We start from the raw sequence: 15,986 nt of genomic DNA, 5'->3' as shown, positions 1-15,986 counted from the left end.
ATTCCATAATTTGCAAAACATCACCTCTTCTGGTCCACTGGCTTCCAGTTGCAGCGCATCAGATTCAAAGCTCTGCTTCTGGCTTACAAAAGAATAACCCAAACGGCTCCGGTCTACCTCCACTCCTTAATCCAGAGCTACACTCCCTCTACCTCCACTCCTTAATCCAGAGCTACACTCCCTCTCCACAGTTACGTTCTGCCAGTGAAAGACGCCTAGTGCTCCCACCACAAGGTGGCGCCACATCAGTAGCTAGACTCTTCTCCTCTGTTGTTCCCCGGTGGTGGAACCATCTACCAAACTCCGTCCGATCCGCAGAGTCCTTATCCACTTTTAAAAGCAAGCTAAAGACTCAGTTGTTTAAGGAGCATTTCCACACTTAGCTTAACTCTTCTACTCAGAATGAGGTAGAAAGATTTGTCCAGCTCTTTGGCTCAACCAGGTACTGAAGAAGCTGCGTGCACTTATACCCAAGATGATGTTTGATGAAATTGTGATCTTGTATTTAAACAAAATGACTTACAAAAACTAAAAACTAAAAAAAAAATAAATAAAAAAAGTAGTACTGCCTCTAGCTCCACATGCAGCACCAGGTCCAACTGGACTCCAGCAGTCTATCGTTTGATGATGACGTCCATCTTGTTTGAATTCATGCTTGTGTTGTTCTTCCTCTCAAATGTAAGTCGCTTTGGATAAAAGTGTCTGCTAAATGACTGTAGAATAGAGTAGAATAGAATAAATAAATAATTATTCTTTATATTTGTATAAGCCAGAATGTTGTGGTGTAGTTTGCATTGAAAAAATATAAACATACCATTTTATTTCTAAAGCTCTATAAAAACAACGTTCCAGCTGAACAAAGTGCTGCGCAATAAATTAAAAAGAGAAAAAAGAAAACATAGGGAAACCAATGAAGGCGCGCTAAAACCAGAGTCACATGCTCTCGTTTGCTTTTAATTCCAGTAAAATCAGAGTTAAGCATAGATAACCGTCTCTAGGTGGCGTCTTAACAGGGGGGGCTGGATTTTTTTTACAGCCACCTGACCTGAACTTTACCTCAGCACGGACTTGTGAGTCGGGTTTTAGGCTGGGGTCCGTCTTTACACCGAAAGTAGTGATGCTGGATTTTTCGTGTGGAAAAGTCAAAAGAAGGGGTACGGCTGGAGCCAGTGGATTTTAACAGCATGACCTCTGTCTTCTTTCCATTAAAACTGAGGAAATTCAGAGCCAGCCATCCGCTGATCTCACTGAGACCAAGGAGAGGCTGAACAGAACCACCACGCTTTAAAGGAAACAGACCTGACAGTCATCAGCGTATAAGTGAAATGGCATGCCATGCTTTCTAAAAAGAGCTCCAAGTGGCAGCAAATAAAGACAGAACAAGAGAGGACCGAGAATGGATCCCTGCAGCGCCCCCCAGTGGAGGGCAGCAGAAGCAGAGGTAAAATCATCCATCATGACTCAGAAACTCCGATCAGAGGTAGGACCTGGACCACGGCAGACCTGAGCCAGTCATGCCCACCCCCTGCTCTAGTGGGCCTCTGAATCTTTACTATGAATATAAAGATGTTGATTAAAATTTTTCTTGTTACTCAGTGCATTAAAACTATCTGGCTAGACAGTGATTAGTCATTTAATAAGATTTCTGCTGCCATATGGGAATAATCTTTTAATGAAGATCATGAGATAATATGAACACAGCTGGCTCTAATTGCAAATTGTGACTAATTGTGAGACAAATTTAACTGCTTGTGTTTGATTCCTTCACAAGGAGCCAAAAAATACATCTGTTTAATGACTAGAGATGCCTGTTTAACCAGAAATAACAAAAATAAAAGTAGAGAAAGAGGAGTGAGTTCTGCACTGCAGCCTGTTTTTTCTCCCCACAGATCCACATTAAAAACTCCACTGGGAAAGTCACTTAATATCAAGTATGCTGCTGAGAAAAGATGACGATTTGAGCTGAAATCGTATAAGACATCAGGACAAAATCTACGCTAAAGGAAAATGTCATGCCCTCTGCCCTCCACATTGAGCTGTGCTCAGCTCCGGTATAGTGCTGCAGTGTTATAAATAACAGGAAACCTGCTGAATTATAATGATAAATACCAGGAACATAACACATAAAATGATTCAGCAGGGAAAGAGTTTCTTCCCTTCTTGCTTTATAAAAGATACAGAAACACAATCCTACAGTCACTGAGAGAAATTCAGCACTGAGGCACGAGTGATGGTGAAATGTCCTCCGGTGTGTCTGTAATAGAGAGCAGACATTTCCTCCTGTAAAGAAAATTATCTCCATCTCCACAGTCTGAAGTGTGTAGTGGAAGGAGTGATAATTCATTCCCCTTTTCTATCTGAACCATGGGTGAGATGCATTTGCTTCCTCTCACAAATCGACCCATCTCCTTCACTCTGCGCTGAATTCAATCTAACGGAATCAGCCCTTAGTCCGTCCGTCCATCCATCCATCCATCCACCCATCCATCAATCCATCCTCCAAACCACTTAGTCCATTTCCGGTTTGTGGAAGCAGCAATGGGAGAAGAGAAGCCCTGACCTGCCCATCTCCTACAACTCACTCCAGCTCCTCCTGGGACATTCCCAACCACTCCTACAGTAGCTGGGAGATATAATCCCTTAAATCAGTCTAAAGTCAGCCCTGGAGCTACCTCATGGCATCTCTTACAGTAGGTGTCCAGGAGACTTCAGGTGACCAACCTACCACATCTGGGTCTTCTCTAAGCATCATTTAAAGTTTCTCGCCTGATTTCAGACACTCATCCTTTGCCTTCTGCACAGAAAAACCTCTCAGGGTTGTTGTTTTTGTGACCTCGTTCTTTTGATGGTTATCCAGGGTTGAGGAGGGTGAGGAGGACCGAGTGAAATATGGCTCAGCACCTTCTTCCAAATGACTTCCATTCACAGAGAAGAATATTGACTTTTTTCCCAGAATTATTGTTTCTATTCCTGCACGTTAATCTGCATAAATGAACGAATGAATGTAAAAGCAACAGTGGTTAATGATTAAAAAAAAGGAATAATGCTTGAAGCCATTTTTGACTTTAGATACCCCAACACTGGTTATACACCACCCTGAAAGGATTAAATGGAATTTAAAATGGCTGACTTCTATTAATAAGACATTTGAATAAATGCTTGTTTACGCCCAGCGATTCTACATCTTATGTTTTACCATTCCACACCAACTTTATTTACAAGGCACTTTCACATAAGGACAGCTGAAACAGTGCTGTACATCAGTAGTGTAAAAACATAAGAAATTAAATAATAAAACAGTAAAATACAACTAAATCAGATATAAAAGACAAAGTCCTACAAAAATAAAAACATAAAATCAGTATCTCATACTGGGTCAAAAGCCAATGCGTAATAGTGGGTTTTGAGATTGGTTTTAAAAGTGAACAATGAAGGGCCAGTCTAACACTAAAAGGCAGGTTGGCCCACATTTTAGGAGCAACAATAAAAACACTGAGCTTCTGTGTAGATGTTGGTACAACCAGGAGCAGACACCAAGCAGGAGTACCCAGGTGAAGCAGCTCAGAGAGGTAAGGCAGGGCCAGGCCACTGAAGGATTTAAAAGCAAATAAAATGATTTTAAAATGACCCGGCAGGCGGTGAAGTGGGGCCTGAGTGGGTGTGATATGATCCTTCTTACGTTCTCCAGTTAAAAGACGTGCAGCAGCGTTCTGAACCAGCTGGAGACGTGAGAGGGATGACTGAATCCTAAAAAAAGGTGCGTTACTATGAAGAAATGAAGGCTTGGATTACGGTTTCAAAGTGCTTCACCTGCACCAGCTGCCTTAAATGAAACAAGATGGACTTCACCGCGGCATTGTCCATCATAACGCCGGGGTTTATAACTAGGCTTTGTTCGCAGTGCCAAGGGGTCTAAGTCAACCTGGGAGGGCTCACATGAGCCACTGGATCCAAACACCATTACTTCTGGTTTTTATCATTAAAATGGAAGAAATTTATGTCACTAAGACGTTCAAGAAGAGAGTGGGAGGGCATCCTTCCGCTTTAATGGTAGATGAATCTGACAGTCAGAGTAGCAGTGGAAGGAAATACCATGCTTTCTAAGAAAAACATACTGGTTGACTCCTACTGTCCACAATTTAAATCTACCTTACTGTAAAACGTTTTCATGCCTGAGGCGACTGTGGCTCTGAAACAGCCCATTACTCAGCGCGGTCAAAATTACAGGGAACATAGACACTACACTATCTGTGTTTTTCATATCTGGCTGATAACCGATCCGCTTCCTGGAGCTTTGGGACCAATACCGACGCAGCGTGTTCCTCCTAACACGCGCGGTGTCTTAACTCGGCTGCATCGTGCAGCATCAGGCGTCATTTTTGTCTAAAACAAGGGAGCCTTTTGGGATTGAAGTACTCAAGGTTCAATGACAGCAATGCAATGGAAATGCTTTAATTTATGAATGCATGCATGTTTGTGCATGATTGAGCTGATACACGCCTTCAAAGCGCGTGTGTGGACAACACAAACATGCATTCACTGGGCAGTGGCGTGTGAATGATGTCTGTTTATGGATGAGTGCAAATTAGTGGAGATTGCTGTAGAAGGCTGCAGAGAAGGCTAGATTTAGTGTTTCCTGAACGTGGGCATGACAACTAATCATGTAGACATTTATCAGACCACCCATGAAGGCTTAGCTACTCACATCTGATATGATTGTGTAAGGTTCTCCTCATGTGTCACTTAAATGAGAAAGTAAATGTGTCTTTCTCTCTCAGATATTTAAGATATTTTTAAGATTGTCCTCTGATAACATAAAGAAATAAATCCCTTGTTAGGTTTGTACCCAATAAAATTATTTTAACAGGTTTAAAAATAATTCTAAATACATTAATACAAACAAATTGTGAAATCTGCATAACTTATAATAGACAAATTATCAATAAGATTTAAAATAAAAATGCAAACATTTAATATCTGATGTTTTTGTTGTCTTTGGATTTTCTGTAGCGGATCAGACAAAACAACCTAATTTTTTTAAATTAAGATCAATTATTAGAAACAAATAAGATAATTTAGATATTTGAAAACAAAGAAGACTTGCATCTGTGATGCTCTGATATTTGAAGAACAGAAAAATGAAACGAGGTGAGTGGTAGAAAAATGGCGACGGACTACATTTTTCCACCTTTATGTCCTCATCTCACTTCCCGCTGCTGCATCGTTTTCTGCCTGTGTTCATGCTCTCTCCCTAACCTCAGCTTCATCTTCCGTTCTGTACGTTACCGTCTTTCTTCTCTTTCCTCCCTCTGCCTTTTATTCAGTCTTTCTTGCTGTTTCTGTTCTTTCTGTCCTCCCAGCCTCGCGCTCACACACATCTCTCAGCAATAATGGCATGCATTTGGCGGATGCAGTTGGCTAAGCCCAGAGCATCTGCTGAGATAAATGAACACTCCTGACATAGCTTCACAGGATAAGTGTGTGTGTTCTGTTCATGGGCTCCATGTGGTGTGTTTGCATGTCTGTATCTGTGTCAGTCCTTACTGATTGCAGCTGTACACACTGTCTTATGGGAGAATGTGTATGTGCGTAGCGTAGATGAGTGCGCACGTGGCTGCATGCATCCTTGCCTCCTCTGGCCTGCACATAAAAATGCAGCCATATAACGCGGAGGTGTGTGCGTAATGTGCCTGCTGTGTGTGTGTGCCATAATAGTCAGCCTTCATATAGGAATGCCCTCCCCTCCCCTATGTGCCTCCCAAACCCTTCATTAACTAAACATGACCCTTAAGAGCACGATTAGCCTCATTTCAAGACAGGATGTCGGAAGCCATCATCCGAGGGGGGAAAAATCCATTACTATAATTGCATTGAGCTGAGGGAGGGAGGAGAAAGGGAGGGAAGAAAGGAAGGATACATAGATGGATGAAAAAGGAAGAAAGTAAGTGAGACTGAGGAAGGGAGGAGGCTGTCAGAGATGCAAGGATGAAGTGAAGGAAAAAGAGAGAGAGAGAGAGAGGATGGAGAATGACGGCTGAGAGTGGGGGAACAGCTGATGGTACGAACAGATATTCTATATGAATCCATACTTTCTTCTCATGGACTCCCCCTGTGTCTGAACGCTCAGTTGGTACAGCCCTCTTACAATAAAACCACCTCCAGCTGGTCTTGATGTGGCACTTTTACTTGGTTTTCCGACTCACGCGCAAGTCACTGGCCTACTATCGAATGTGTGTGTGTATGGGAGGGGGGGCTGCAAGCCGACCCTCCATGCCGGCTCCACAGGGCACAGCGAACACGCCCCAGCATGGCGGCCTCGGCTGCTGCCCTGGCACACCGACACAGTTGGATGGAGACGTGGAAGGGCGATGCAGGTCTCCTAGATTGTCAAAGTCCAGATACATAGGTGCTGACAAAGAGAGAAAAATTCATTTTTTCTTTCTTACTTTGACTTGTCTCATTCTATCCTCTCATCTGTCTGTCAGCCTGCCACGCAGGCATGAAGCCTCTCAGCATGAGTGAGTATTGCCACACACATGCATACGCTCACACGTCTGTCACACTTCTGTGTCACCTGTCTTTCTCAGCACTCGTCTGGCGATGCTGTCTGTGGCAGTTACTGGAGTTTAACATCATTATCCTGAGTTTATTTCTACATAGAAATCTGATGTTGTGTCTGATTTCTGTAAAGAATTTTTGCTACGCAGGAAGTGAGGATGGAAGGGTGGGGTTCCTCACTCGGGCAGTGGTCAGCTAATTGTGTCATGCCAGACACTTTTCACTTTTACAGTCACACTGACGAGCAAGGCGAGGAGAGCTTTTTACCACCACCTCAACTTTAACTGTTTTGTGATAATTTCCGTACGCTGCTTCAAGATTGTAGAAGAACAGACATTGAAGGAGAAAGAAAATCTCTCATTCCCTTAGTATATGATAACATTGCATTGCACTCTGGCGTAGTATGAGTATCTTGATTACGGCTAATGAAAAAGGGGCCTGACTACAAGCACAGAAAATAAGACATCAAATTAATGAAACACTAATTCTAATGAGCAGTTTTATGAGTTCCTTAAATATGCAGTTTTTTTGCTTATTTGCCTTTAATGATGTGTAGTTTGTCATGTTACTGCACATCACTGAGGGAAAAAATGACCCAACAGCTTAATATTCGTTTGAAAGCAGACTTGGCCTTGGTTGTACTGTACTACCCAGTTCAGCGTCTGTTAACTGTTTCTGATTGATCAGCCATTATTAATTTCCGTGGCCGTGTTCCTATTTCTGTAGAAGCTTCTGGGCTGTCTGGCCAGCAGGCTGTGGGTGTTCACAGTGGGTTGCAGATCTCTCAGGATACACAATGCAGGGGTGGGGCAACGGAAACGTACGTCTTTTCTAATCGCAAAGCAGTGAATTGGTGACTGAGCAAGACGTGCACGCCTGGTATGAATGTTCCAGTGTGACTATTAAACATAACGCCTCATTTTTCCGTATGAATACAAGGATCCGTTGAAGCCCTTGCGGTGTTTAGTCTGCGGGAAATGCTCGTACAAGTCTGTCAGCTGTTTGATGCTGATCCGATCACACGGCAACGCTGATTATTGATTATGATATGAAATCTTTCATTTTTAGATATGAAATCTCAAAATGACTTTCTGTACATAAGAATTCTTTTTTTCATGTTTATTAAATGAATATTAAAGATAAAGGAATGCCAGGTAAGACTTCTTCATTTAAACGGAAAGGTTTTTTTTTATCAGACAAATGGGTGTCTTGGCCACAGCTTTTAGCCAAGTTGTCAGTTTACAGCTGGCACTAGAAGTGGTGTATAGGCAGAGTTGTTGGCAGGACATATGCAGCTGCCACCGGGTAACAAAATGAGAACACAGAAGAATCTTCAGCTTTCTTTTGAAGCAAAAATGCTGAGGCAACCTCCCAAAGGTTTCGTGCTACCACCGGTTAGATGGCTCCTCCCCACCTCTTGCCTTTTTCTGGAAAAGATGTCAGTCTTCTCTCCTTTCTCCAATTTACTGCAACAGCAAGAGTCATTGCTATGACTAATATAGTCTCCTGATAGCAGAGATATCACATTAACCCCTTCTTCTCTTCTCGTCTCTTCTCTTCTCTTCTCGTCTCTTCTTTTCTCTTCTCTTCTCGTCTCTTCTCTTCTCGTCTCTTCTCTTCTCTTCTCTTCTCGTCTCTTCTTTTCTCTTCTCTTCTCTTCTCTTCTCTTCTCTTCTCTTCTCTTCTTTTCTCGTCTCGTCTCTTCTCGTCTCTTCTCTTCTTTTCTCTTCTCTTCTTTTCTCTTCTTTTCTCTTCTCTTTTCTCTTCTCTTCTTTTCTCTTCTCGTCTCTTCCGTTCTCTTCTCTTCTCTTTTCTCTTCTCTTCTTTTCTCTTCTCTTTTCTCTTCTCTTCTTTTCTCTTCTCGTCTCTTCCGTTCTCTTCTCTTCTCTTTTCTCTTCTCTTCTTTTGTCTTCTCTTCTCTTCTCTTCCGTTCTCTTCTCTTTTCTCTTCTTTTCTCTTCTCTTCTCTTCCGTTCTCTTCTCTTCTCTTTTCTCTTCTCTTCTTTTCTCTTCTCTTCTCGTCTCTTCTCGTCTCTTCTCTTCTCGTCTCTTCTCTTCTCTACTTTCTTTTTATTTTTAATTTTGTGTGATTCTCCTCATCTTTCCAGTCCAGGTCTCCAGTGAGTTTGACCTGAGCTACTCTCTGGTTGGGGAGGGTAAATATGGAGCTTTTCGGCGTCCCTTCTGGGAACCAGTGTGATGAGGGAATAAAAGGTGGAGGAAAGTGAAGGGTAACAGGAACGGATCAAGTTTGGGAGAGAAAAATGGCATCAAATAAAGTAATGAAATTTAAGCAAGTTAGGAGTTCTGCGGTTCTGCTACATAAATGTAGAAAAATATGAACCAATGATAAACAAAATAATAAATAAAAAACTTTGATTTTCAAGCCGCTGTATCTCTGGTACATTAAGAGACATGCTTCTTGCTAGAGTAGCACGGTGGTCTTCACTGTGACCGAACAAGATCAAGTCCGTGACGCTCAATCTAACAGTTCTTCTACCTTTTTCTTTTAAATGAACACCTCCAGCACTGATGCTGCAGCATGTCCTGTTTTTTGGAGTAAGCAGCGGTGTCCACTTCAGACTGTTGTACTTCTTCTCTTGTCAGGTAGCTGGAGCATCTTCTGATAAAGTTATTTTATTTGTCATTGTAGAAGTGAGTTTAGATATCAGATACTGATGCTGGACCTGTTCAAGCCACCAGTGTTTCTGTAAAAGGACTCAGCTTCTCTAGTCAGATGTTGACCATTGGAAACACTTTTACACTACATTGGTTAGAAGCACCTCATGCTAAGTGCTTTTAACCTTTCTCACACATTCATACCTCGATAGAAACACCAGGAGGCAACGTGTGGTTCAGTGTCTTGCCCAAAGACCCTTCAGCGTGTAGTCAGGAGCCTGGAATCGATCCACCGACTTTCCTGAGCTTCAGCCGCCCTTTAAAAGGATCAAGAGCTTTCAGTTCAGTTTGCATGAAATAAAAACAGAAATGCTGTCGACCCTCTGCTTATTCAGCCATGTATATTCGTATTCGATTCACCAGTCTGCTACATGTTTCAGTCAGTAACCCAGCTGGAGTATTTCTGATCACAAATTGATCGTATAAATTGATCAGCACTCACCATGCGTTGTTTTACACTTTCATGGCTGCTGAATCTCATGAAGTATGAAAAGCAAGTGCTATAATTAACAGTAAGTTTGCTCTCTATATTTTTGGAGAGACATTCATTTCTCATTTTGAACCTTTGTGCTTCCAGTTTAATCTTTTGCAGCTTACTGATGAGAATAGCACAGTGGCAGGTGAAGCAGCTCGGAATGAAAAGATGAGGTAGAAATGAGACTGAAGCAGCCGCAGCAACATGGACGCACAAAAGAGGAGACATAAAAGGAAAGGTGGGAAGGGTATCTGAGAGCATCCCTGTAGAGCGGCGGAATAGCAGGTTGGCTTTAGTAAATGCTGCGTCTCACCAGGTGCTGCTTCTTCAAGCTAAACTGATCCTCACGCGTCAGGTGAAAAGACAGAACTGTCATCAGTAAACTAATATGCCTTTACCTGACAGAGCAAACAACCTTCTCCAACTTAAGAGGCCGTATGTCAGGGCTAGAGGGCCTGTGGTTGCAAAAGCTGCTGCAGTGTTGTATAATGATGAGTGGCAGTAGCTTGTTATTCATTGACACACAGCTGTGGTTCAGTCCAATATTCTAACACTAAATTATATAAACAAACCAGCGGAATGGCATCATATACAGTAGATATCTGCATTAATTATTTATTCTAATAATTCTTTATTTTTAAGCCAAATTTTTTCTTTATTCTTGTATTTTTTGAAGACACAAAGTGTGTATTTGTTCAATATGAAGCAACGGTTTGATTAATCACTTAGATGGTGGCAACAAAATAAAACAGGTGGAGTTTTGATAATAGAAATCCACTTTTACATGCGTCTCAGTCATACCAGCCAAGTAGTTTATTTTATTACTGATATTTCTGCATATTTAGAGATGTGACTTTAGCTTTGACACATTTGCGAAGTTTTCATGAATTGTTTTCATCTTTTCTCCTGTTTGTGTTTGCAGAGGTACAGTTCTCACTCCTGATGGCTCATAGGTTGCGCATAAGTGTTTTCTGCTATGCATGTATGAGTAATATGGTCCTCATAGAAAACAGACAGAGTACGTTTAGCAGCAGCCATCTTGAGTTGAAAGCAAAATGGAGGACATGCCGACTACCGTTTGGCTCGTAGGTTTTACATTGCTTGTACACTTCTATGGTACGTAGTCTACATTTAAGATGTGAACGGTACTAAACTTGACTGAAGAGGGCAGGAAAAATAGGAGGTAGCATCTGTCTCCAGAGGAGCAAATGATGGTGTGCTGCACTAGTCGAGACAGTATCTCTGATTTCCATCTGTCTCTCCTCCTTCCTTGTTTGTCACTGTGTCTCATCTTCTCCCGTCTCTGTCTCGTTCGCAGGGCTTCTTAAAGAACGAGAGGGACAACGCCCTCCTGTCAGCCATCGAGGAGTCGCGCCGCAGGGTCAGTATCTGCCCAGTCTGATTACTGCTCTGCTCAAAAAAGAACAAGTTAATTTGATTCCTGCCGTGTAGGAAACCAGTTCAGAGAGACCTCCAGAGTCAGACTGCCCTGCAAATCTCATTCCACACAGGTGAAGTGGGTTTTATAGGGCCGATGGCAGGAGGCAGCTATTAGTCACAGACATGAATGTTTCCTTGTTTTACTTTTCCAAATTTACAAGTTTTCAGCACAAGATTAGCACTTCATTAAAATGAACACTCAACAACCACATTTTTAGGAATTTGCACTTGCTGTGATGTAAAAGTCTTTCTGCTGTGAGCCTTTGGGGAATGGTTTTTAAATGGCCTCCCTGATGTGCAGAGCTAATAGGCCCTGGGTTTAATTAGCTGCCAGTCCCATTATCTCTCAGCTCCCTGAGAGAGAAAAAAGATGTGTGTGCAAGGGTGGAAAAAACAAATGCACTCAGGATTAAAAAGAAACCAGATGTTCGATGTTCTTGCAGATTTCTATCTGACTGCTTTAGCATTTACCTCACAGATAACAATCTTCATACGGGGTTGAGTCTTGGGAGTACATGCATCCGTTGCTCTTATTTATTTATTCATTTTTTTATTATTATTTAAATCTTTAGAAAATTTGGCACGGATTTGTACTGCCTACAATTTGTGACAGCGGAAAAATCCACACGTTTTATGATCAGCCCAAATTTACTTGTGCAAAATTTGGATTTATAATAAGAAAAATATGCTTTGAGGTTTGAAGCTTTGATATGCAAGCATGTTAACCCAGTAAGTGGTGGTTTTATTCTAGATTTGTGTCTCCCAGAGCAGAAGATTTAATTATCTCACTTACTCATCTCACTTTTAAGTCTCGATGGACAGTTAAAATAGACGTGCTGCATCCTGGTGGAGTTCTGCAGTCTTAACAGGGCTCTGCTGCTAAATTCAGTGTGTAGTACATCATGCACATGGACATACTTTTACTTTAATGTTGGCATGTGTGTAGATTAAACAGGTTCGTAAAAATGGCGTCTAAATTCATCAAAAGATATCGACCATTGTTAATTTATTTTGGTTTATTTGCGCTTCCTACTAAATTTTAATCTCACATTTACACTACAAAAATGAGTCATTATGACCCAGAACACGTAAATTGAGAAGATTCAGACTATAATCCAGTGACATTATCTGCCAGTGCAGTCAGATATTTACACTTGGGAAGAAAAAATACCTGGACTGTAGACTATTGCGAAATATCTTAAATAAAATTGTGAAACACTCTTTTCAAGTCCCTTATTAAGTAAAAACCTCTAATAAACCAGCCTGTTGATGCTTTCATTTTTTTTCCTCACTTTGAGAGTAAAGTTCTTAAAACAGGTTGATTCTTCTTAATTCAGGAACATCTAGTTCCAACATCATCTCAGGGCTTTACAGACTCATCAGTTTAAGCCAATTCATAATAAATAACAGCCTAGTTGAGGAAAAGCAGCAGATTGCATCGAATCTTGACTTTGATCTAATCCTCCATCCTGAGCTGGGAAAAACTCCCTTTTAACAGAAAGGAAAAACCTCCAGCAGGACCCGGCTCAGGGGGACATCCATCCCACTCCACCGGTTGGGGTGGAGAGGACAGGAAAGAGAGGCCAACAGACCCTGCAACTTTTATCCAGGAAGACCTGCTGAGAGGAGAAACACGTTAATGATGCCAGTACTGTCACATGGTGCTACACGGCATATGAGGAGCAGAGAGATGAAAAGGAAGAGCCCAGTGCATTGTGGGACGTCTCTCAGCAGTCTAAGCCTATGGCAGCATAACGAAGGGAAGGCTAGACTACCATCCTATAAGATTTATTAGAAAGGAAGGTTTTAAGCCTGATCTTAAAGGTAGAGAGGGCGTCTGCCTTCCGAACCCAACCTGGGAGCTGGTTCCATAAGAGATGGGCCTGATAGCTGAAGGTTCTGCCTCCCACTGGACTCTTAGAGACTCTGGAACCACAAGTAGACCTGCTGTCTGGAAGCAAAGTGCTTTGTTGGGAATATATGGAACTATGAGGTCTTTGATATACAATGGAACCTGGTCATGCAGAGCTTTATGTGTGAGGAGAAGAACAGAAAGTAAAGACCCAAGGACCTGAGGACTGGAGTTTTATGATCCCCTTTCCGGCTCCAGTGAGGACTGGGGCAGCAGTGTCCTTGACTAACTGCAGCTGAGTGTTGGACTTAAGGAAGAGCTGTAAGGACAGGGTTCCAGTAGTCTGGTCTTCTAAAGATAAAAGCAGAAATCCTACCTGGTCATCAGTCCTTTAATGTGATGCTAAAATTCAGGTCTGAGTCCAGGAAAACTGGACAACCTGGTTGCTGGTTTTTGACTCAGCTGTTCGAAGCTGACTTTTAATCCAAAAGCTATTATTTCACTTTTGTCTTTATTTAGCTGAAGGAAGTTCTGGCACATCCAATATTTAATTTGATCCATGCAGTTGATCAGAGTCTGGATCGGACTGTAGTCTCCTGGTGAGATGGTTATGTAGATGTGTGTGTCATCAGCATAACTGTGGTAACATGTTTAGTTGTTTACCATAATGTGAGCTAGGGCTGCAACGATTAGTTGAATAGTCGACAACAAATTTAGCCGTCGACTATTGTCGGGGGAAAAAAAACTACAGAGTGAGACATCATCTTCTTTTTTATCTCTGCTGCGCAATAAAGTCCGCCAGGGGAAAATTATGGCGGCGGACTAGGGAACAAAACTGTGACAGAGAACGTCAAAAGTCTGGGATAACTTCACGTTAAACTTACAAAATAAATTAAATACATTTGAGATTTGTAAAGCGGACCTTGCCTACCACGGAAGTACGTCTGCAATGCCCGAACATTTGAAGAGGAGGAACGTCGGACCTACATAACAACCTCATGCAAAATTTCAAAGCTGAAAGTGAAATAAGAGACATAGATAATCTGATTGGTCGACTAGCCGTTTTAATAGTCGGTGACTAATCTTCCAGAATAGTCATTAGTTGCAGCCCTACTGTGAGCGAGTGGCAGCATGTAGATGTTGAACAGCAGTGGCCCCAGGATGGAGCCTTGGGGACCTCCACAGGTTATTTTGGTTTGCTCAGATTTATAGTTACGTATAGACACAAAGTAGTCCCTGTCTTTTAAAGAGGACTCAAACCAGTTAATGCATGTAAAATAACCAATTTTAAGATTTAGTAAGAAAGTAAGAAATAAAAGACATGAATAATCTTACATTCTACCGCCCGCTGTCATCAGACGTTCCTGTTGGCTGAAGAGTACCACCGCGAGTCCATGCTGGTTCAGTGGGAGCAGGTGAAGCAGAGGGTGCTGCACACACTAATTGGAGCTGGAGAAGATGCTCTGGATTTCAGCCAGGATGTGGAGGTACGAGACACATGAGCTGGCTAAGGAGTAAAGACTTTAGTTTAAAAAGAAAGAAAGAAGACATCATGGTTACAAAGAGAAACCTGCTGTGTCATGCTGTCCTCAGAAACTTCGTTTTACCAGACAAGAAAGCTGCTTTTAATTTTCTTGCTGCTTGTGCTGTAAAATTCCTTATTGGAACTTATTATAGTTCTAATTTCCCTTCTGGACTTAATAAAGTAGCTTTTCATTTCATGTAGTGTATGTTTCTGAGAGTGAATTCCAGCATCAGTCTGTCCCACTGCTTCAAGCTTTGAATAATAAAGAAACCTGTGCAGCTTAGGATGAGACTGATGAATCAGGAGTCTCCAGTCTCATAGTGTGTTACAACAATACCAGTTCAGAAATAATGATCTAATTTTAATTATTTTAGTTATAGACTTTTTTTTGCCTTTTAGCTTCCTGGGCTGAATGTCTCTACTTAAAAGCTCATCTCAAGTCTTTTAAATAGATTTCATGACACATCATGCTCTTAACTGTCTTCCCACTAATGTAAAATAACTAAAATAGCAGTTTCATCTAAGAATTGTGAATGCTATTTTTATCTTGACTAGGAGTAAAATAAGACTTTCATCGTGCTTGTTATCCAGTGGGAGCACATCCCAGCATGCATGTGGTAAAAGCCATGGAAACTCTATCTTGGCTGGAAGTTTCTCAAATTACAAAATCTTTAGCAAAGAGAAGGATGCATCAGAGCCGCTTCTTGGCACCGTAGACGTGGATGATGGTTCTGACAGGACATGACAGGCATGCAGGCAGTTTGTGGCTTTAAAGAGCTTTTTATTGCATAAATTATCTCTGGCTCTTTCTGTTGCAGCCCAGCTTTGTGAGTGAGGTGACGGCTCCAGGACGAAGCGCACTAGACAGCGTAGAGGTAGCCTATGGACGGCAGGTGAGTCAGCACAATTTTAATGATTTTAAAGCACATTAAAATGTGCATCAATTTGCAGAGTACGGATGTAACAATTACTCTATTTCACACCTAATCGTGGTATTGAAAGCAATGATTAATAAATTGCAAAAAATTGTCGGTATGGTCACTTTCCATAAAAGATCATGTCTGAACCGTCTGAAGTTTTGTGACGTGTCAGACGGGTCATCCTGCAGCATCCTCTAAATCACAGGTGTCAAACTCCGGTCCTCGAGGGCCGGTATCCTGCAGGTTTTCATTGTTTCCCTGATCTAACACACCTGACCAAAATTAATGGCTTATTGTGAAGAAGTTGACAAGAAGCTGTTGGATCCATTTGATTTTATTCAGGTGTGTTAAATCAGGGTTAAATCGAGGACCGGAGTTTGACTCCCCTGCTCTAAATGGACGGCTGAAAACTGTCAGAATCTTCATAAGAAAGCAGCATAACGTGGTTTTTATTGGATTCGGTTCACTGCTGAGACATGAGAAATACATGCACTAACATGTATTCTTTGCATTAACTACTTAAAATTTAAAGACCGAT

The 15,986-nt window shown here is 41.7% G+C and overlaps 1 protein-coding gene across 5 annotated transcripts in view; it reads left to right on the top strand.

Moving 5' to 3' along the window:
* Positions 1-15,986, top strand: part of nup93 (nucleoporin 93) — a 36,622-nt gene that overhangs the window by 4,562 nt on the left and 16,074 nt on the right. For 4 of the 5 annotated variants that reach the window (XM_041997282.1, XM_041997283.1, XM_041997285.1 and 1 more), the window contains exons 4-6: positions 11,030-11,092; positions 14,362-14,490; positions 15,347-15,421. In XM_041997282.1, the coding sequence (XP_041853216.1) occupies positions 11,030-11,092; positions 14,362-14,490; positions 15,347-15,421 (267 nt within the window). Of the gene's footprint in view, positions 1-6,201; positions 6,519-11,029; positions 11,093-14,361; positions 14,491-15,346; positions 15,422-15,986 lie in introns of those variants that run through there. The other variant, XM_041997286.1, reaches the window with a different exon arrangement.

This window comes from Melanotaenia boesemani, chromosome 10 (assembly GCF_017639745.1).
Source record: "Melanotaenia boesemani isolate fMelBoe1 chromosome 10, fMelBoe1.pri, whole genome shotgun sequence".
NCBI lineage: Eukaryota > Metazoa > Chordata > Actinopteri > Atheriniformes > Melanotaeniidae > Melanotaenia > Melanotaenia boesemani.
The sequence above is the reverse complement of the archived record's forward strand: the minus strand, read 5'-3'. Positions and strand labels throughout refer to the sequence as shown.